The 22,583-nt window shown below is 45.4% G+C and overlaps 1 protein-coding gene across 1 annotated transcript; it reads left to right on the top strand.

Moving 5' to 3' along the window:
• The first annotated feature begins 340 nt into the window (after positions 1-340).
• QRICH1 (glutamine rich 1) lies at positions 341-21,612 on the top strand. Its single transcript, XM_042836700.1, has 10 exons — positions 341-628; positions 4,107-4,436; positions 11,781-12,800; positions 15,508-15,685; positions 16,308-16,462; positions 17,248-17,362; positions 18,646-18,754; positions 19,078-19,229; positions 19,839-19,929; positions 20,689-21,612. The coding sequence occupies exons 2-10, from the start codon at positions 4,128-4,130 to the stop codon at positions 20,879-20,881; spliced, it is 2,322 nt and encodes a 773-aa protein (XP_042692634.1). The 5' UTR covers positions 341-628; positions 4,107-4,127; the 3' UTR covers positions 20,882-21,612.
• The last annotated feature ends 971 nt before the right edge of the window (positions 21,613-22,583 follow it).

Consider the following 22,583-nt stretch of genomic DNA (forward strand, 5'->3'; position numbering starts at 1 on the left):
TCCGGGGGCGGCGCGGGCCCGGCGGGGAGGGGGAAGGGAGGGGCGGCCCCGCCCGGCGGGAGCGCGCGCGGCTTCACCGTGCCCGCGCGGGGCGCGCCCCCCTTCGCGCCCCCCCTTTCCTCCGCCTCGCTCGGGCGGCGGCAGCGCGCACCGGAAGGCTGCGGCCTCCGCCTTCCCACCGAGCCCAAACGTGGCTCCTGCGGCGGGGCGGCGGCGGGGGCTGCCCGGGGCCCGCGGGGAACAAAGGAGGGCCCCGGCGCCCCGCCGCAGGTGGAGGGAGGCCGGGCCGGCGGTGGGGCCGGGTGCGGTGACGGGGCGGTTTGTGCCGAGGGACCTCTGGGCTCCGTCAGTGCTGTTGCCGCTGCTGCCTTGTGCTGCTGCCTTGTTCTCAGCTCTGCCTTCCCACCGTGACGGGTGCGGAGGGAGGGGTCCCATCGCCGCCTTCCCCGGAGCCCGGCGATCTCTTCCCGTTCATATTGAGGCAAAGCCTATTGAACGTAAAATGGTTTTAATAAAGAAAAAAAGGAACCGGGGATGGAAAGGGCTTCTTTGTTCTGTCTTCTCCAGAACGTTACAAGTCTAAGAGCTCAGGACAAGAGCAGCAGAAATACATGCACCATGGTGACTGGTGAGTCCGGATCGTCCACATGCTGCGAGTCGTGTGTGTGTTCTCAGTAACCTCGGGCTGAGTTTACGAACTAACTGTGTGTGCTTGCGGTCCTCAGAGGGTTTTGTGCCCTCATTTCCTGGAAGACGGGGTCGTACTGAGCAGGGAGGGCTTACATCCACTTAGCGAAGGAAGCGTTCTGCCTGGGTGCTCTTTTGGCTTAAAAATGTGCTGCTGAGGCCTAAGAAGGAGTTTGCTGTTTCTAACACGTGTCTAATGGTTCAAGGGATCATATCTTGGTGAAAGTGGCAGCTGCAGCAGTGAGCTATGTGCTGCAGAACCTCGGCCTGTTGAATGCACTGAAAGGTTTCTGTCTGTTCAGAAACGTGGGTGAGTTTAGTTGTAACAGCTGTGGTTTCTGTGGTTAGTGTTACTTTCCTGAATCTTCGCCTAACTCTGGTACCTGTGCTGCTGTGTGTAGCTGTGAAGCACAGCCTGAGCCGTTCAGTGCTCTTAAATATATTTAACCAAGCAGCCTTCAGGTAGATGGGAACGATCTGATTCTGAGAGATCCCAAGCTGTTGTGTTACCTGTGGTGCCTTCGGCTCTTTTCTTTTGGCTGGAGTTTAAAGGAAGGTCCTGTTGTTGTCTGGGAGAAGGAACGATGCTCTCAGTACCACGTGGCACAGCAGGGTTCTGCTCCATGCTTGGGACTTCACATGTTGCAGAGGCTCACAGAAGCAGCTTGGTGCTTTATGTGTTAGTGACTCTTGCTGTAGTAATTTTATGCCAATAACTACAAGGGTTTTTCTGTGCTAGGTGAGATGTTCCTTGTGGCAGGGGAAGATTCACAAGACCAGAATGGTAGGCTGACTGTGGTGCTGATTAGGATGGAGCAGCTGAGCAGGGTCAAGAATCTGTATGTAAGAAATTCATGTTATTTGTTCTGCTTTCTGGTGGTCAGAAGAGGTAGGTAGTGATTTGGTGGTGGATCTCCTGCTGATCTTTGAGCCTGTTGCTTCTGTAACTGGGTTTCTGTAGCTTCTGGCCTCTGCTGTGGAGGAGCATGATGTGTGTATGAGCAGCTCTTAGGAGAAGGGTTGGAGTTCCAAAAGCAGTGTATGAGCCCTAATGGGGTGTAGTTCCATGACGTAACTTTATCTGTTTGGGGTAATGGATAACTACTGACATCCCTCGACAAAATTAACAGAAAGTAAATAATCTCCTAAGACACAATTGATTCCCTGAGCCCTTTCAGCATAACAAGTGCCAGTGCAGCAGTAAGGAAGGTCTTTGCCAGGGGCTGAGCCCTCCCAGCTCTGCGACAGCTGGCTGTCACATCAACAGCACTAAAGTCAAAGAGCAGCTGTTAGTGTTTGCTGCTGGGCTCCTGGCATGGCATCCTTGAGGCTTCCTTTCCAGAAGTCTCCCCTCTGCAGGCTGTGTCTGCTAATGCACCTCCAGGTGGCTGTGCACTGTGATTGTGCTGATCTAAAAGCTTCACCATGGTACTTAAGTAGAAAATGTGCAAGTTCTAAATAGAAACTTGAGACAAGTTAATAACTCAAAATGCGTTTACCTGCTTGAGAGCGTCTACCAGAGCTTCTTACAGTTAGGTGCAAGATGAATTGTGTGCTGAGTGTAGGTCCTGTCCAAGTCCCTGAAGATGCATTAGTAACTTTAATCTCCCATTGGTGTCACCTTGGACATTCAGGTGTCCAATGACTGCGATAGGGTTGATGGGGGGGAAAAAAAAGGAGCAAAGTATCAGCTGAGCCTCTTCAGTGGGAAAAGCTGAGCATCAAGCTTAGATGTGCTTAGTTTTTCCTTGAGTGGCTCCTGGAAGAAACCTTGCTGAGTCAGCAACTGAGTGAGTAGTTTTATTGGCTCTGTCATGCAGACCTGAGAACTTGTCAGAGCAGAGTCACTGACAGGTAGGAGAACTGTGTCTCTGTCCAGCTCTGCGCTCTGTGGGAGCTTCTGTATGCTGATTTCTACAGAATTGTTGTATTTAGCAGGTGGGCACTGTTCTGCTTTGTACTGCTGAAGACTGATGCGTGTTTTAAGTAGTAATTCCAGAAACTGTACATTCAGCAAGTTGCCTCGTGTTCCCTTACCTGTGATGTTCGTTCTTGCTCACGTGGGCCTGGTCAAACGTGCTAGCTGTGAACCTCCTCCATGTAAACAACCCTGTGTGCTTAGAGTGCTGTCACGTAGCGGTGAAGCGCGGTTAGAGAGCACCGTAGGGCTTGCTGGTATTGGTGGGAGCTGGGCTGGGACTTGGCAATGCGGTTACGCCACTGACAGCCTTGAACTTGCTCCCATCTTCACACGGTTGTTGCGGTCTTCTGTTCAGTCAGAAGCCTCTGTCCTGGTTCTGCTTGGTTAAAGCACTGTGAAATGTTGCAGAGCTCTGCTTTTTGTACTTCTGTTAAGGACTGCAGTCAGTATGTGCATACAGTGATGTTGTCCCTTTTTCTACTTCTCCACCAGTAATTCCAGATCTCCTCTTCTAGTCTGAATGCTGTGCTGTTTCATGTCTTTTCGCAGCCATCTCAGCAGCTGGTGGTGTTAGAGCTCAGATCTATTTACCCTTTATTGGGACTAATGAGTACCTTAGAAACAAGCAGTATGCTCGCTGCTGAAACAATTTGTGGGCTCAAACAAGTTAAGTCAATAAGAGAAGTACGCTGCCAATGTGTACCCTAGAGCTTTCTAATGTTCTCAGGTGTAGTCATCTTTTGTTTTTTTTCCTCCTTGTGCTCGCTTTCCCAAATCATCTGACTGCTTCTGTCTCTCTTCTGTCTTCACACATTTCTCGTTAACCTCTTCCTGTATTGAAAAGATATCAGGAACCAGTGCTGCTGTTGGCTGCTTAATTTCCAGAGCCCTGCTTCTCTGTGTTGTAGTTCTATTTGAGGAATCTCCTGATTCCAACGCTCTCCTTTCACTTGCTGTGTTCAAATCGATAGGGCTGTGCTAGTCCTAATAGCAGAGGGATGAATGCTGCATCTGCTGCTCTTCTGTTCTGCTTCCTAGAGTAGAGCTGCATGGCCTGACAGAGCACACTGCTCAGTTCTCCCTCCTCCATGCCTGTGAAGCAGGGCCATGTGTATTGATTTCTGAGCTTCTCTTGCTAGCGTTGCATGCTGCAAACGAATGAGATCTGTGATTTGATTTATTCTGTGATGAGACTTGCTTGGTGTGGGTGAAGTATAATTCTGGAAGGTGTTACATGGCAGTGAGCTCTTTGAAATAGGTGTCATGGTTGTACATGGTATCGTTCAGACTTCCCTGAATTGCTGAGGGTTAGTTTGAAAGGAGTGTAGCACTGCGAGGTGCCTCACAAAGCTGAAGCATCTGTCTCAGGGCATCTGGCCCTGCATGTTTGCTCGATTTCACGTGGTGCTCAGTATGAGAAACTAATTACTGGAGTTGGGAATATCCTTGCACCAGAGGAGCACTGTAGTTAAGAGTTTTCACTTTCTCTTTCCTTAAGGAACCCTCAGGACCTTACAATATGAATAATTCTCTGGAGAACACCATTTCCTTTGAAGAATACATCCGTGTGAAGGCACGAACGATCCCCCAGCACAGGATGAAGGAGTTCCTGGACTCCCTGGCTTCCAAGGGGCCGGAAGCTCTGCAGGAGTTTCAGCAGACGGCCACCACCACGATGGTGTACCAGCAGGGTGGCAACTGCATTTACACGGACAGCACAGAGGTGGCCGGCTCTTTGCTTGAACTTGCTTGCCCTGTGACAACCAGTGTCCAGCAACAAACTCAGCAAGAGCAGCAGATACAGGTTCAGCAACCCCAGCAAGTCCAGGTAAGCATCTGAAATCATCTTTGAAGGTACATATGACTTGTTAACCCACAGAATAGTGTTCAGAGCCAGCTACTGGCTGACCTGAAACCAGAGGCAAATGTTTAAGAAGCAGGGCCAATCAACTTCATATAGAACAGCGTTTCCCTCTTGTTTAAGGAATTTGGTAGTAAATTTGTCTTGCTCTGCCTCCATTGAGCCCTGCTGTAGGAGGAGTAACATACATAGCAATGTAGTGGTGTAACCTATTTGAGAAATGGTTGACAGTTTTGGCATGTACACAGCTCCCTGAAGCCTTGCACTCTGTGAAGCAGCTATAAATACCCTTCCTCCTCTGCTGGTCTTGCTTTTTCTCGTTGTTTAGAGTGGCAGTGGGATCTAACTCTTGTTGCTTTAATTTTATTTTTTTTTTTTTTTTAAAGGAAATCAGTACTCTTCAAATTTTACTTGAACTGAAGTTCTAGAAGTTTCAGTTCTTGAACTGGCTTTTAATGCTGGAGAGAAATGCACAGAAGTTGACATAAGTTGTGAACCAGGGTAAGATGCTTTTCATGACAAGGTGTTCTGAAAGGTGCCTATGTGCCAAGGAAGCTGGCTCCTTTGCACAATGGTAGGAGTCTTCTGCAGCTCTTTTAACAGATATTAAAATAATTTGTATTAAGTATTAAATGAGAAAAATCCAGCATCAAGAAAAAATATGTAACTGAGGACCACCAACTGCCTTGGTCCTCAGACACTTCTTACAGAGCTCATAGGTGGCAGGGTGTTACCAAGGTTCTCTTACAGTGCATCTCCCAGCAGCTGAACTCTGGCTGTGGCTGTGATTTTGATATGCTTCAGATGGACAAGTTGCTTCTTTTGCAACTGATGAGGTAGCATTGCTGCAGTGCAGACTTGTGCCAACATCTCACTTGTGTGTTCTTATCCTATAGTAAAGACAAACTTTCCTCTTTTGTTGGGTGACTTGTCTCCAATCACTCTTCCTACTGAGTAACTGAATGTTCAGCTAGGACTGCCATAACCCGTTGCCCCACAGTAACCTGTGGCACGAGGCTTTTGAAGAATAGAAGCCTCTATTCTCACAGAGAGATGCATTAGATCTCTGCGTGAGTCTATTAGAAGTGGTCAGGGGTGGCTTTGGTTCTGCCAGCTAGCACATTTTGGGGGAGAAGTTTTGCTTTTCAGTTCAGCAGAAGAACTATTAGAAGGATTAGGGCTTTTTCAGTGCCTCAGCCTTGAAGATGTTAAAGGCCCCATACCAATCTTAAAACCAACCAGGAGTACGTATGTATGCATGTGCTTCTGACTGCTGCCTCCCTTTGGAACTCCTCAAAGTTCAGGCTTGACCCTTGCAAGCCTCCTAGTAACAGAGACAGGGAGGGAGGTCAAATATCATACACTCCAGAGAAAAATAAGCTCCTGACCTTCTTGAAAATAACCATAGAGTTGCTGCCAGAGTTATGTTCCTATTTTGTAAACTAAATGGCTTGCATATTATGGAGAATGAAAAAAATCTAACAAAAGTCAAGCTCTCAAAAAGCTTTCCTAAAAAACATTGTGTACTCTTCTCCTTTGTTTTTGATGTGACTCTGCTTTAGAATACCTGCTTTCACATCTGTCAGTACACACAGCAGTGCTTGTATTGCCTCCTGTGTGGCTCTCTTCAGCCTGTTACCACCTCCCAGCACAGTCTGGTGGCACATCTTGTACCTGATGTGGCTGCAGCTTTTGTGCACCAGCAGTGCCACTGATTGGTCCATATTTGAGCATCTGGCTCAGAACTGTCTTTGAATTACCCTTATTTTTTTCTCAGAAATTAGGTGGAGGAATGTCTTTACCCATCTGTGAGAGTTCTTCAGTGTTCTTTCAAGATTTCTTGTCAAGATGCAGTTAAGGTTAAACCTGTGACGTAGTCTGCAGACATTTCATGGCTGTCCTTGTGGCAGCACTGGCAAAGCCTGGTGGCTTCGTGTGAACAAACCCCCAGATTGTGCTGGGGCTGCCAGTGTTCCAGCAGAGCAGTGTGTCTGATTCCTCTGCCTCATTTTGCAGTTCTACGATAATTTTTGGTCGTCCTCTGAGATCTTAATCAAACTTAAATCATCCCAGTTCTTGACTCGATAATCCTTCTAATTCTCGCTAATCCAATTGCAAGTCAGTGAAGACCCTCTGAATGGCTGCGCTTCTATCTGGCAGTGCAGCAGTGTTGCTGAAGGTGACTAATAATATCACAGGTCAGATGACCTGATGGCTGCAAGTGCTGATGGCAGCCCTATGATCATAAAGATAGGCAGTGCTCAGGTTTCATCCTCTGTCTTCATTGCTGAAGACAAAGACAGAGCGTGACTGCTGCTGCTTTTATTTGTTCTGGCAAAGCATGCTTCCTGTTTTGAAGGAAAAGTTGCCACCTTAGGGTTTTCTTGCCTAAAAGATTCAACAAACTGTTGCCTAACATTTATTTCAAAGTAGATGCAACTGTTCAGTTAGGTTATGTAGTAGTTGGTGCTCCAGTGCAAGTGTCCTGGAGCTCCTTCCATGCTCAGTATCACAGCGATGACGTTATATCTTAATAAGTGGTTTAGCATGTCAAGCTGTCAGATCATGTGCAGTGTTGGGCTGGGTGAGAAAGGCTGTGTTTTGCTCTAGTCAAGTAAGAGTTTTATCAGCTTGGCCTCTGAGATTCTGCTAGCTGGTTTTGGCCATTGAGGGCACAGAACTGATGACACCAGCAAGAAGAGGTGTTAACACTGACTTCCTTAAAGAACACTACTTGTGCAGTAGTGAAACCCTTCCTCCTTTCATTTCTCATATTCACCTGCAAGATGTAGCTGGAAGGATATCAGTGAAGAGTCAGTATCTGTGCAGGGAAGTTCATCCGTTCTCACCTTTCTTAGGACAGTCTGATGGCAAGGTTGTAGGAGCTCCTTGGGCTGGGGATGAGGTGAAGATGGTACAGGTGAGCTAGATTGCTGAACTATATAGGGAATGGTTAAATGACTGCATAAACTGTGAAGGCTTCTGTCCTTCTAATTCCCCAGTTCCTTGGGAATGTGAAATGTGTTCATTTCTTACTGCTTAGGCTTCCTCTGATCTGTTCTCTGACTTCAGACCAGTGTAGGTGTTGTTTGTAACATAAAGCAGGAAAAGGTGAGCTTCAGTAGCTCAGAAGATCTTATCCTTGGCTCTGCAGGGGACGGACCTTTCCTTCACTTCAGGTGGAGATGGCTGTCCCCTTGTCTCTGTCTTGGTTCTGGGTTCAGCCTGTTCTTCTAACACGAGCTAGGGCTCTTGTTTGCTTATCATTGAAAAACATTCTAATAAGAGATATCAGTGTAGCAGCTAGTATTAATTAACATTTGCTAGGGTGGACTGTGCCACTTCAAAGAATGGCTGTAATAGAGAGTGGTGTTTTAAAGATAGCTCTTTCTTGTATTTGGAAATAGGCACCTCTGCAGGAAAGGGAAGCTGTTTTCTTTGCTTCATGTGTTCTGATTTAGATCTAAATCCTGCCTCAGAGTGCAGCTTGACAACATAATCTTGATATGGTAACTGTTGAAACATGCAAAATACCTCTGTGGTCTGTGGCATTGTCTCAGTGATGATGAATGAGCAGAGGAAAAAACCTGGACTGAGCGTCTGGTAGTCGTTCTGAAAAGTTGACTTGTATGTTCCCTGTAGACGTTGTTTACTTTGATAGGTAGCAAAGGACTTCCTGTAAGGCAGTTGAATAACACGTTCACCATTTCCTGCTACTTCAGTGATCAGCCTTTTCACCTGTTTTGTACTTGTCTGTATGCTGTAGGTACCTTCTGACCTAATGTTAGAAGGAGCCCTTCATTACCGAGTTGGTTCTAAGTGCTGGAGTCACTGGTTTTGAGGGAAGTGCATTTTAAGCCTTAAATGGGGCTAAGAATAGTCAGGAAACTGCAATTCTGCTTGTCAGTGGTTTTGACCAGGTGGATTATTTCCATTAGTTTGCTCAGGTGTGGATGTTAGGGTGCACCTGCGTTGCTCTTGCTGGGTTTTGGAGTGTACTTCTGCAGTGTGTTTGCTGCTTGTCCCCTCTCACCTGTCCTGGGCTTTGAGCCTAATTTTTGGGATCACCTTCAGAATGAAACTAAGGCGTAAGCTGTAGTCTTGTTTTGGCTCAGTGTTACTGAGTGGCTACTGATCTTGTCTTCGTATGTGCTCAGTTCAGACAAAATGTGTGTGCCTTTTTTCATTTGTCCTTAAAATGGCACAAGGTTCCCCCTTCATGGGATTTAAGCTTGGTTTTACCCTGCTATTACAAGACAGGGCAGGCATCTAACGCTTTTGCTTCTCTAGTCTGCGAGTATTTGGCCCAACTTCTAGCTATTTTATGGTAAAAATGCATTTCTCTCTAATTGCAGCCTGCTGGGAAGTGATTGTTTTCATGCTGTTGCATCCAAACTTATGACAATATGCAGCCTTCTGGTATTGTGACTTGCTGTGTTATTCTATTGCACCAGTGCAATCCAGGCATTCCCAGCATAACGTTCTTCCTTCACCTTGGTGCGGCACATTGCTGTCTGTGTTGGTCTTTGCACGTTTAAAACACTTCTTTCTGTACAGAGTATTTTAGAAAGTCAACCACTGATGCTGTTTAATTCTTTGTCCTTTTGTCTCAAACGAGTTAAGTCCTTAATTCTGAAGTGGAGGCTTGTAGCACTCCTGGGTGCAAGCTACTTGAAAATGGAGAGGGAGTTGCTGCAAAATATGGTTGATAAAAATAGATATGTAATTCACAAGGGATGTGTAATGTGTAGTAGGTAGGGCTTCAATATTCCTTTAAATAGGAGCAACCTCTACTCGGGAATGTGATGTCAACAGTTGGCCGTATGAAGGACTTGCAGTGGTTCTGGAGTCTGACTTTTGCAACATATTTGGGTCTGGGCTTATTCTCTGGATGTTTAAAAATAATAATAATTAAAAAAAAAAAAAAAAAAACAAACCAAAAACCTCACCTCTGAAAGGGAAGCTGCCCATGGCTTTTAGAGATGTGAGCTTAGGCTGTAAAAGCAGAGAGAAGGAAGTACTGATCTTAGGCTGTGCCTCTTGGTTAAGCCCATTTCACAGCCTAACTGCACTTAACACTGAAATTGTCTCCTTGCAGGAGTAAGCTTTCAAGTCTTTCCACTAATAACAGAAATGCTGATTTCATACATGCAAAGAGAAGAGGGTGACAAACTCTAATGTAAAATTGTGTATATAGTGAAGGTGGGGGAACTTGTGAGGTATTCTCAGTCAACGTGTGCCTATTCTTACAATGCACTGCAGAAGTACAGCATCAATGACACACTTCTTCCAGACATGATTCTAAATGCCAGGAGACAAAGCAAGTGTTTCTCACTGAAAATCTGCGGTGTGATAACGCATTTGAGATCGACCCATCTTGTGCCTCTCCTTGCAGGTAGTGTTTTGAACAAGGGCTTGTATTGGTATTAAAGGCTACAGTAATGATTACTATTAGTAGTGATTAGTGTTATTTTGGGGAATAATTGCCTTAGAGGTATAATTGCAGTCGACTTTCTTAAACTGAAGTCAGGGTAGGGACCTGTGCTTGGGCCTGCTTGCTGGGCACTGCTGGTAGTGTGGGCCAGCATGGTCTGCGTATCAGGTGGAACTGAAGAGCTGTCCCGTGGGTGACTTCATCTTTTTCAATTAACTCCTGAGCAAATCACTCGCTGATGCAGCTTCTTAAGCTGCCATGCTGGTGCAAGGTCGTATGTGTCTTGTTACCTTGCAGGAAATTATATAAAGTCCACATCGTTTGGATCACAGTATACTGCATACAGCTGTCAGCAGGAGCCTCTAAAATTCACTGTTCTTCCCAGGAACAGAATGAGTTGCTAACAGGAGGTGGCTTAAACAATTGGTTTGCAGATGGTGTATTTTGAAACCCCATTTACTGCTTAGCAATTCTTAATTGGCTGCAAATGAGTCCTTAATGTTGGGGTTGTTGTGTTTTTGTTTTTTTTTTTGAAGACATTTAGAGGTGACTGTAGGAAGTGGGGTGGAGATTTTGTATAACTGCAGCATAAACCTGAGCGTAGAGTCTGTTTAGATGTTACCTTTACTTGTCTGGCTTTGATAAGTGAGATGGAAAAGGCTGAGGGAATGTGAGCAGGGAGACACAGTTTTATGACTAAATAGATCAGTGCTGGGTTCAAACATTACGTGGCTCTTGTAGGTGCCGCTAAAGCTCTTTTTTTTTTTTTTGCAAGGAAAAGCTGAGTGATTAATGCCCCCTTCAAGATCAAGCTTTAAGGAAGCCTGGGGAAGCTGGTGATGGTGGAAGGCTGGGATGCTACTTCTGAGAACAGGGCAAATGCAGCAAATTGTTTGGGGAGGAGAGCAGACATCTCTTAGTGTCCTGGGAGTGAGGACATCAGCTGGGTTGGGCATAGGAATATTTATTTCCCTTGGAGTTCAAACAGTTTGTTTTAGTTTAAGTACTCATGTATTTTGTCCATGGTGTTCAGCATTGAGTTAAATGCATGAGATAGAAAATACGGCTGAGTGGCTTGGGCAATAAATGGAATTAAATGGAATAAGTAAATAATAAAAAGTTAACTGGTTTTAATTATCCTTGCCAAATAAATACTTGTAACGTTGAGAAGAGCAAATGCTGTAGTGGTGTCCTTTAGCTCAAGACACCGATTTAGCTGAAAATTGCACCGTTTCCTGTGTTAACACCTGGTTATGTAGTGCTACAATTAACAGTTGGTTTCAAAGTAATAATTCTCTGCCCTGTTTGGAAGGACCCAAGTGCTGTTTTCAGCTTCCCCTCATTTCCTGCTGCCTGTCCCAGGCTCCTGCAGCCATTTAGGGGCTGGCAGTGGGAGCAGTAAAATTGGTCTTTAGGGCATAGTAAGAATGAGGCAAAAACCTGTGCATCTTGTGTCAAGGTGCACAAATTACAATTCTGAAATTGAGTTTGACCTAAAAATCTCTCTATAGCAAGGCCTGTGCTGAAATAACACTTTGCAGTGGAAGTCGCTCTGAAGACGAAAGTGCTGCAATCTGTTGGCTTGAGCCAGCAGCACTTTGAGGATGGAGATGCAGCTCACGTGTTTTTCTGTCTGCTCACGCAGTGCCATGCAAGCACAGCACCTGCCCTGCTTCTGTCAGCTGGGCACTTCTGCAGTAGCTCTGGTTTAATTTTCCTGAGATCTTTAGTAGCAGTTCATAACTCCGTGTATTAAAACCGAATGTAAAAGACGTGGAGCACAGCCAGACCTGCAGTGACGCGCCGTCTCTGCCGGCGGCCCCGCTGCTGGCTGCTGCTGCTCAGCATCACTAACGGCCCGCTTGGTGTCCTTGCAGGTTCAGGTCCAGGTCCAGCAGTCACCGCAGCAGGTCTCCGCCCAGCAGCTCTCTCCGCAGCTCACTGTCCATCAAGCTTCCGAGCAGCCCATACAGGTCCAGGTGCAGATCCAAGGCCAGGGGCAGCAGCAGGCGTCCCAGACAATACAGAGTCAGTGTCTTCAGAGCCCCAGCCCGTCTCAGCTGCAGGCAGCTCAAATCCAAGTGCAGCACGTGCAGACCGCCCAGCAGATCCAGGCCGCGGAGATACAGGAGGAGCACATACAGCACCAGCAGATCCAGGCACAGCTTGTGGCAGGACAGGCCATTACTGGTGGTCAGCAGATCCAGATCCAGACAGTGGGGGCGTTGTCACCTCCACCTTCTCAGCAAGGCTCTCCACGAGAGGGAGAGAGGAGGATCAGCACCGCCAGCGTCCTTCAGCCCGTGAAGAAACGCAAGGTGGATATGCCTATTACTGTGTCGTATGCTATTTCAGGGCAGCCAGTTGCCACAGTGTTGGCCATTCCTCAGGGCCAGCAGCAAAGTTATGTCTCTCTAAGGCCAGACTTGCTAACAGTGGACAGTGCCCACCTGTACAGTGCCACTGGGACCATTACTAGCCCCACGGGAGAGACTTGGACCATCCCTGTTTACTCTGCTCAGCCACGTGGTGACCTTCAGCAGCAAAACATAACCCACATCGCCATCCCTCAGGAGGCCTACAATGCTGTCCATGTCAGTGGCTCCCCAACGACACTGACCACAGTGAAGCTGGAAGATGACAAGGATAAGATGGTGGGAAGTACTTCAGTAGTGAAGAACTCTCATGAGGAAGTGGTGCAGACTCTTGCTAATTCACTCTTTCCAGCGCAGTTCATGAATGGCAACATCCACATTCCAGTGGCAGTGCAGGCTGTGGCCGGGACGTACCAGAACACAGCACAGACAGTGCACATATGGGACCCGCAGCAGCAACAGCAGCAGCCCACACCCCAAGAGCAGGGGCAGCAGCAGCAGCAACTACAAGTCACTTGCTCAGTAAGTTTAACTTGCTTGGGTCTTGATCCTCAATTAACGACTTGCAAATGTTCTGGGGAGAGGGAATGTGAGCAGACAGCTTGTATCAAGGAAGCAGAGATGCCTCTCTTCCTCTGGTCTGGGTGTGACATGCAGCATTTGTCTCCTGATGTAGGACTGCCACATGTTAATAATGGTACATAGAGTACAAAACTTCCCAAAAGAAAGTTCTGCATTAATCTCTGTAACAGAAATGAATAAGTAAATGCATATTGCTGGCTTCCCCATGGCAGTTATTACAGGGTCTGTAGTCTTTTCCGGAACAGTTCAAAGAAAAGACTGAGACGACAACAACAACGAAGTCAGCCCCATCAATGCTCTAGTGGCCTAGTGGTGGCTACTTTGCATTGTGTAGCATTTGGAGTTCCCAGCAGATCCAGTGCCCAGGTAAAATGTCAAAATCTGGCCAGTTGTCAGAGCAGACTTCGTGGATCAGGTGTGCCCATCTGCAGCACCAACCTGTTTCCAGTAAATGCCTGGTGTGCAAGAACGCCAGGGTGACCAATGGCAAGTAACTATCTCTTTGTCCTGACAAACACAGCAGCCAAATTGCTGATCTTCTTTTTTAAAAGGGTTTTTAATTGAGTTTTAGAGCTTAAATGAATAGGGCAATTAATGACCTGTCTTACATCTGCAAATGAATGTAGTTTTGTGGTTTTGTTTTTTTTTTTTTAAATCAGAATGCATAGAGATTGATCTGTGTCAGAGCCTGTTCTTGCTGAATGGAATGAGAGCAAAAATACCCACGTCTGCTAGCACAAGTGTTGTTACAAATTCCTTCCAGTTTATAAATAACACTTTTGGCTTTATAAAGACACACGTGCCCTCTACTTCATCAGTAAGCAGTGGGACAAGGAGGATTGCTTTTTGGTTGTCATATCTGTGTTTCTGAATCGAGTCATAACCCTGGTGGGCTGCAGCACGTCTTCAATGAAAAGGGTTCCCTACATCTCTGGATGAAGTGTCAGTTGCTGGGTGCACTCTTCTATAAGCTCTACTTTAACCTACAGCCTGTAGGTCATGTAATACATCCCATTGTTTTCTTTTGTTGTTGTCTGTTGTTTGTTTTGTTGATTTTTAAAGAGCTTTCAGTATCTTATTTTTTCCCCTGTGTTGGTATATTAGAGATAACTTTATTCCTTCCAATTACTCAAAGTAAGTTGACTGAACTTCTTGCCTTTCTGCTGAACAGGTTTTTTCTTGGGGTGTGGGAAGGAGGGCTTATTTCAAGGGTCTTTTGAGAGTACATTCACAGAATCCTCTCCAAAGTATAAACTCCATAATTTCTCTAATGATTTCTTGTAAAGCTTCTACCAATGCCTTGTATTCCTGTATGTAGTGGTCCACAGTACTTGAGTATCAAGACAGTATTCCTATTAAAAGTCTTGGGAGCTCTGGGTACTGCATAACCCCCTAAACATGGAGGCAGTCTGGAAGGTATGTGCTGTTCCTCTGGGAAGGATGATAAAGCTGCTGTAGATGAGCATCTCACTTTTGGGTGTTGTCTGTCTCACAGCTGTGGCACTGTGGTACTCCCTGTCAGTCTCAACTTAGCTGGGGCAAGCCACAGCTATTTTGTTCTGTTTTTGAAAGAATGTCATTTAAAAAGCAACTTCCAGTGACTCTGGCCTGTGTGTTGCCTTCACACCAGATGAGACTGCTGTGAGGTCAGGGCAGCAGATCCCCCATCTAGCTGGGGCTGGCAGAGGTGGCTGCCTCTGAGGGCTCTCTTGCTTGGAGGCTGATGGGGCAGCAACCTGGGGGGGAGTGGGAGCGAAATCCTGGCTCCTAAGGAGATGGGAGTGTCAGTTCTCACTCTTGGGCTCCTGTTCTCTTTACAACAGAGGTTTGATTGACAGCTTCAACTTTATTGCCATCTGCCTCCATAAAAGCTGAGGCCTTTCAGTGATAGTCTCCTTCTGCAGCTGTGGTGATGGAGGGGCTGATACACAAACAGGTGTGAGCTGATGCAAAAGCAAACAAAGCAGCAACGGAAGCACAACAAATCAGAGGTAGACAGTCTGAGAGCTCCAATCTGAGGCTCTTACAGGCATCGCCTGTCTGGTGGTGGTGGCTTTCTTTTTTTTTGGTAGTGTTTTGTTTTTGGTTACATTAAATTACAGGTGTTACTGACATCTACAGTGTTTTCATCATGGACTCTAATAGTGCTGGAGCAATTGGGCCTATCTTGCTGTAGTGAGGTGGTGGTCTTTTGTGGTGGCTCAGCATGGCAAGTTGAGTAAAGTCAAGCAAATCAGTAGTTCATTTTGCTGTTGGAGAAGAGGCCAGAAGTCAGTTTTTGAGGGGATTTCAGCTGCATGAAGTTTCTTGTCAGTGATCTAGCTTCTTTGTGACACTGCCACAAGAACTGCTCATGGCTGCTAGGTCTCCTGTGGTGTTCTGCAGGACTTCTGAATGCATCAATCAGCAAGTAGTGTGGATTTGCTGAAGGGATTTTAGATATGTCCATTAAAAAAAACAAACAAACTTGGAGAGGCAAATGTTATTTCATGAGCAGTACGTTAGACAGCAAAGATTACGTGCCTTGGACTAAACCAGAGTGGGTGTTGACTGATGTCCTGGGGCTAGAGGTAGCACTGCAGTTAATTGTTTTGTGTGTGACTGTTGTATTTAAAAGTATCTACAACTGAAATATTTTCTTTCATAGGCTCAAACTGTTCAGGTTGCTGAAGTAGAACAGCAGCAGCAGCCACAGACTTCACCTGAACTTCTACTTCCAAACTCTCTGAAGCCAGAAGAAGGGCTTGAAGTGTGGAAAAGCTGGGCACAGACCAAGAATGCAGAGCTGGAGAAAGAAGCCCAAAATAGGCTAGCACCTATTGGAAGTATGTGTCGTGACAAGAGCTTTCTTTTCTTTCGGTCATTGCCTAATCTCTACTTGAAATAGGAACCGTTCGCCGTTCCTCTTGGAAAGCACCTTTTTGTCAGTGATTATTTTTAAGTTTAAACAATAATTTACTTAGCGCAGTGCTAATTACTGCATGATCCAAATGCCAAAGGACGTGTTCCAAGGGAAATATTACAGGTCTGCGCTGAGCTGACTTGAGCAACTAGTCTAGTGGCTGTAGAAAAGGATGTTGGATGACTGTGATGTGTGGCCGAACAAAATGGCTGCGTGTGCCAGCCAGTCTGGTGGAGCAGTCGTGGAGCTGCTGTTTTCCTGTTGCTGCAGGGCAGCGTTTCATTGTACATGGTAAAAGAAGGCAGTCATCATGCAGTTGGCAGGGCACAGTTTTCCTCTTGGATTCCTGCCCACTTATCTTTTTGGTAGATCTGACAGCTTAGAGTCTTGATTTATTTTGGTTTTCTTTATTGTACTGGGAGAATGTGGTACTACTAGGACTGCCAGATAGACAGCAGAGCTGGAGATGTGGGAAATCATTCCTGAAAGGTCAGAAATAATATGGCTTTATGACTTCAATAATACGGCTTTGTTTTGTTTTCCAGGACGTCAGCTGCTGAGGTTCCAGGAAGATCTCATATCTTCAGCTGTGGCTGAGCTGAATTATGGTCTATGTTTAATGACACGAGAAGCACGGAATGGTGATGGTGAACCGTATGATCCAGATGTGCTCTACTATATCTTCCTGTGTATTCAGAAGGTAGGGGGAGGACGGTTCTGTGTGCAGCAGAGCTGTGTGTGTTTTCAGAATATATAGGGAGGATTCTCCTTTATAGAAAGGGAGACTTGCTTCTAATGAGCTTCCCAAAGATTTCATAGCAAAAAGGTCTTTGCTGCTTCAGTGTAAGAAGGAAAAAAAGATGCACTGACTAAATGTAATTGATAAGCAGCAATGTGTTTCTTTTTTTTCCTGAAGTGATTTATGAAGAATTGTTAGTATGCATTTGGTGTCACAATGAGCGTAAGAAATCCTTTTAAGTTTGTCTTTTGGGGGGAGGGAGGAGCAGAGGGATGATGTTTGCGCAATCTATGAAGACTTGATCTAACTAAAGCTTTAGCAGGCAAAAATTTAGCTTTTTATGGTGTGGGAAGTTAAACTGGTAATGTCAGTGCGCTTCCTGGAAGAGCTGCAGGAACAGAACTAAACTGATAGGAGAACTGGCATCTCCCTCCTTACCTGAAAGAGCCCGGAGTTCACAGGACAGTCGTGTGAATTAATTCCCGATGGTCACATCTAAAAGAAGAGGTGAAATCCAACCAACTTTGCTGGCTGTCTCTCCTTCCTGTCTTTGTATTTCCCTTGATAGTAACTGAGATTATCTGTTCTCGGTGCAACGGTCCTCGCTTCACTAGGTGGTTTCTGTTAGTCTTCAGTGCTATGCTGTGAAGCGTTTGAGTAACCAGGTGTGTGGGCTCTTAGGATAACATCTTGTTTGAGAGGAACGTGCTATCACTGTACTGGACTGTGTTGTGAATCTTTTGCAGTATCTCTTTGAAAATGGGCGAGTAGATGACATCTTCTCGGATCTCTACTATATTCGCTTCACTGAATGGCTGCATGAGGTTCTCAAGGATGTACAGCCTCGTGTTTCCCCGCTTGGTAAAAACTTTTATGAACTTAAAAGCTTTCTGGAGTTTGGAATGTTTAACTGAAAGCTACAGCAGGAGTGTAGTGTGAATAGAAAACCTTTCAAAAGAAATAAATGTCTAAGACAGATCATGCTGATCAGGTAAAAGACTGTTCCATCTATAGGCTCTAGGCCCAGTTGAGGACTGCTTGCCTATTCCTTGTCACCCATCAGAAAGCAGATAGTGGAGACTTTGTGATTTTTATGAGGTTGGCTTACTTGGAGATCCTTGATCCCAGTTGAGTTTCCTCAGCTGAAGTGCTAATACATCTTGCTTTGTGAGATAATGCAACGCTATCATGTTGCAATATAGTCAGATGGATATGGTCTTTCCATATCCAAACCCACTAAGTGTAGGGTTTGTTGGTTTTTTTTTTTTTTTTTTTTTTTTTTTAAATAAAAGCACAGATAGAGCCTCTGCTGCTCCAATCAAAAGCAGCTCATCTCCACGCTGTGTTTAGAAGATGATGGTGATAGGGGTAAGAGGACACTTTGAGATAAGGCAGGTTTTATGTACAAAAACTAGAATAAGCATTATGTTTTTACAGCACAGAAATGTTTTATTGTGACTTCACTGCCTTTGATCTGGTTAGAAGTCAGTGAAGAAGCTATTGCTTGTGTTCAGATAGGCAGCTGATGTTACAGGCTAAGTGGCTACATAGCAGTGTGAGTTTTGGAATCCTTTTGTTTTTGCTCAGGCTGTTTGATCTGTGCTTTGTCATTCCACAAGCCCTGGAGTTTATAGAGCTGTCTGTTTTTTCTGTTTATCTGTGTATTTGGAGTATAGTATTTCCTCTTCTACACAAAGGGGAAAAAATCTGAGAATCAAAGGATTACTCATGTGTCCAAATACATCACTTGGCGCTGTGTACTGACTGAGGCTGTGCACAGGGCCAAGAGCTGACTTGTTACACTGGCCTGCCTGCTCTCACATATTATTGGATTAGGAGCATCTGCATTGGAGTTGGGCCATTAATTAGGAGCTGTTTAAGCACGTATTTACTTCTGTCTGACTGGAATATCTAGACATACTGCAGGAGTATATTCTCTGCAATTTGAGGTTGATGCGTATATATACAGTTGTTTTCCTAACTGTGCCTATTAAAGTTATTTCTGTGTAATTAATCTTGACATCATTAAGAATGTCCTCCTTCCCTTAGAGAACACAAATCTTTGTACTTATGGACCAGAAAATGCTGCCTTTGTTCCTGCTGGAACTGTCTCGTGGCATGATGCTGATTTTTGATTGTTACAGGTTATGTCCTCTCCAGTCACGTAACGGAAGAGATGCTGTGGGAGTGTAAGCAGCTGGGAGCTCACTCCCCTTCCACCTTGCTCACTACACTGATGTTTTTTAATACAAAGTAAGTACTGGTGCCTGCGAGACTTCTGCAGCATAAAAACTTCACTGTCAGGGTTGTTGGGAAGCTGCTGTGCTGGATGAAGGCACGGTTGTGAATTTTAAATGGTTGCAGACAGGGCCTTCCTGCAACTCCGTCAGGAGAAGAAGATGCAGTGCAACAAGGAAGGAGCTAGCAGAGGGGAAACTAAACTTCTGCGTGCTTTGCTGGAATAGTCTTTATCTCAGTGTTGATTTGAGCTTCGACTGGCTCATGATGAATGGAGATACCTGTGTTGCTGTAGAGGCTGTATCCTCTGAGTATCCCTTATTCTCTTTTCTGATCAGATACTTCCTGTTGAAGACAGTAGACCAGCACATGAAGCTGGCCTTCTCCAAGGTATTGAGGCAGACCAAGAAGAACCCTTCCAATCCCAAGGACAAAAGCACGAGTATCCGCTATCTGAAGGCTCACGGTGCACACCAGACAGGCCAGAAAGGTAGTGTCTAGAATTTTCTTTGGAAACAGTTTACTTTTGGGGCTTGAAGAGACATGGCAATATCTGCAGATGGGACTGTGAGAACCCCAGGTTCTATCAATTATTATCAGCCTAAGAGAATGAAACGTGTGCTCCCTCTGACAGAGATAGTACCTTTTATAATAAGTATGTTCTGGAGGCAAACCTAACCTGAGGTGGTCAGGAGCTGAGGATTACTTGCTTGTGCTGTTTTTGTGGACAAGGGGGCAACTGTTAGTGTTTAAGAGCAGGGGGAGAAACTTCTTTGGAAAGGCTTCTCTTTTTCAGAGAAAACTGTAGAATTACTACATAATTGTGGTCTGGTGCCTTAAAAGCGTGATCCTGGAATTTGGCTCAGACATTGTCTGTCTGTCGGGTGCAGATAGAAGTGGAGAAATGCTTATGGGCTGGTGGTATTGTTCAGTATGTCTGGGTTAAAGCAAGCTCTTCATGTGATAGAGTACTGGAACAGCCCTGTCTCTGACTGATTGCTGCATGGTGACCAAATGCTTCAGACACTCTGTGGCACTGCTCAGTTTGTTGTTGTTCTCATGCAGAATATCTGACTGACTTCTTGGGGTTGGTTTCTAGTTACAGATGACATGTATGCAGAGCAGACTGAGAATCCAGAGAACCCCCTGAGGTGTCCGATAAAGCTGTATGACTTCTACCTCTTCAAATGGTGAGAGCCTCCATTCCATGCCTAGCACTGCTTGTCTTCACTGACTGGGTTGTACAGCATTTTGTAGCTGGCCTAGTTTTCGGGGCAGCATTTTAGTCCTGGCACAGATTCTGCATTTGCATAAATTTACATAGATGGGGAAGGGTATTGATTATGGGAGGGTGGGATTTTGCTATATGGTCACCTAACTTAACGTGGAACTTTTTATGGTATTTAAAGAGACAAATTGTAATTTGTGAACTGGCTGCTTTTAATCTCATACTTGCTCCGAAGGTTTGTTGCACTGGCATGAGCTCATTGTTCTGCCTGTGACTTGCAAGCAAGTGAACTGGAAGCATCTGCTGCTTGAGATTAGGGCCCTATTCAGATTGGCTTCTGAACAAAAATGAGGACTAAAAATTGGAGGGAGCATCAAAGGACTCGCCTCTAAATTACTACGATTCTGATAACTAAAGTATGTGTTCCTCTTAATGGTATCCTAATTTTGCTTCACTTTGATCTTTAAGGCAAGTGTTCGTTATGCTTACCAGTGGGAAATAAAAATTACTTACTGGCAGTTGCGGCCATGGCTTTTTAACCTTGGCATGGCTTAAACATTTGGGACCACCGTTGTCCCTAAGAGTAACTCCATACCTACAGAACAAGTGCCTTCGTGTCTCCTCAGCCAGATGTTCACTGTCAGGATTTGTGAGGACGGGGGAGGTCTCTCCCTCCTAGCACATTCCGTTAGTCTGGTTATTTCTGATCTTCCTCATGCAGCCCCCAGAGTGTGAAAGGCCGGAATGACACGTTTTACTTGACTCCGGAGCCAGTGGTGGCCCCCAACAGCCCTATCTGGTATTCCATCCAGCCGATCAGCAGAGAGCAGATGGAGCAGATGCTCACCCGGATCCTGGTGATACGAGAGATTCAGGAAGCTATTGCCGTAGCTAATGCCAGCACCATGCACTAAGGCATCCTTCTTGGCTCAGAAGGGGTGGGGTGGGGTGACGGGGGAGGGACAAGCAAAGAATTGTACAGACTTTTACACTAAAGGAGATGCCTAAGTTTTTGGTTTTTTATTGGTGTAGCTATGAAGCCCTTTTAGGCTTCTTCTCTTTAAAAGAATCTAAAGGAAACCTACCCATTGTGTATCCTACCCAACACACCAAACTGTTGGAATCATTGGAGGCTGCATATCCCCTGCAAGCTGGGAGCTGTGGAAAGCTGCTGGTTGACTCTGATTTTTTTTATGATGTAGAAAATATGAACTACAGGATTGGCCTGGATGACTGGGGCCTCTGTCTCCTTGGAGCACGTGCAGCCTAGAGGGCACAGAATGATGGATGGACCTGCTCAGCCAGTGGAAGAGAGGCAGGCATCTTCTTTTCTTGTGCTTGGACATTAATTTGCTGTTATCTTGGAAGGAAGAGGAGAGAGTGAACTACAATTGTCATTTATACAAAGAAAAAAAACAATGATTTCTATTCAGACCTTTAAGTGACATTTTTAGATGTTAAAAGTACAAACTTTACCACACTCTTCTTTTTTGGCCTAATACTGAGGCCTTAAACCTTGAGGCTCCTGTGCCTGATGGAATTCTTGTAACATACACTTGTGTATCATATAAAGATACCACCCTGTTTCTCTTATGTATTCTTACTCTAGTTGTTTATTAAGAATGATGAGCACGTCTTTTCAACATGCCATTGAACAATGTGTCTTTATTTGGGGAAGAGTGAGCTGTGAGGGTGGGGGGGTCGTTAAACAAAGATCAGTATGCAAACTGGTTGTTTTCATCCCTGTTTGTGCTTTCCAGCTTGAGTCTGCTGGACTTCTTTCACCCTGACAAATGAGGAAGGTAGAAGGGGATTACATTCTGTTAAAGAACCTGGCTATCTGCTTGCTGATGGAAGCTTGGTGTCAGGCTAGGAACACGGATCTGTGAGACCAGATCAGGCTGTCAGTCTGTCCTAAATGTTCTGTGGCTGGCCTGTGAGGCTTCACTCCTAGGCAAATCCCCCTCTCCCCTTTACAAACACACCATACCAACTGTGTCGGAGGGAAAAGGGCCTTCCAGGGCCTTCTGGGAGCAGCTTGTGGCTTACTCCTGCCGTGTAACAGCTTTTTCAGAGTTTAACACAGCTGTGTAGCTTCTGCATCATTCATGATCATAAACCCCGACCATGTAGCCTTGCCTTCCTGCATCTTAAATAGTCGCTGTATTCTGTATTATTAACAAATAGTCTGCTCTTTTGAAGCCAGTGGATAGCCAACTGTGCTTGAAATGGGAGATCACTCTAGCCAGGCTTGTGATTTGTGCCACCAGCTTCTTGGATGCAGAGAGGTGACTCTGTTTCTTGAACTTGTCTTCCCTGCTTTTCCATCTCATGTCCCTTCCCTGTTCCAAGATACATAGATAGATATATACTTATATATATATTACAATAAAAGAACTTGTTTACAGGCAAGCAACTTTTTTGAAGCTTCTGTTGGCCAACACTTGTCTGTACTGAGAAGGAAGATTTGCCGTCTCCGTTGGTTGCGCACAGTGTAAATCTGCACATAGGATGAGAATAGGAATAATGTTGTCTGCTTCTGTGCTCTTGATCCTTGTAGAGGTGTGTGGGCCTAGCAAGACTTCAAGCCTCTGATGCTTCATGTTGACAGTGTTC

Source organism: Centrocercus urophasianus, unplaced genomic scaffold (assembly GCF_019232065.1).
Source record: "Centrocercus urophasianus isolate 14NV4802_14NV808 unplaced genomic scaffold, USGS_Curo_1.0 seq_627, whole genome shotgun sequence".
NCBI classification, from domain to species: Eukaryota; Metazoa; Chordata; class Aves; order Galliformes; family Phasianidae; genus Centrocercus; species Centrocercus urophasianus.

What these genes read in the sequence shown, in the direction of transcription:
- QRICH1 (XM_042836700.1), top strand. Translation starts at nt 4,128, where the DNA reads ATGAATAATTCTCTGGAGAACACCATTTCCTTTGAAGAATACATCCGT. An exon ending in AGCAACCCCAGCAAGTCCAG is followed by an intron (nt 4,437 to 11,780) that starts GTAAGCATCTGA and finishes GTGTCCTTGCAG; the next exon opens with GTTCAGGTCCAGGTCCAGCA. An exon ending in ACACCAGACAGGCCAGAAAG is followed by an intron (nt 19,230 to 19,838) that starts GTAGTGTCTAGA and finishes GTTGGTTTCTAG; the next exon opens with TTACAGATGACATGTATGCA.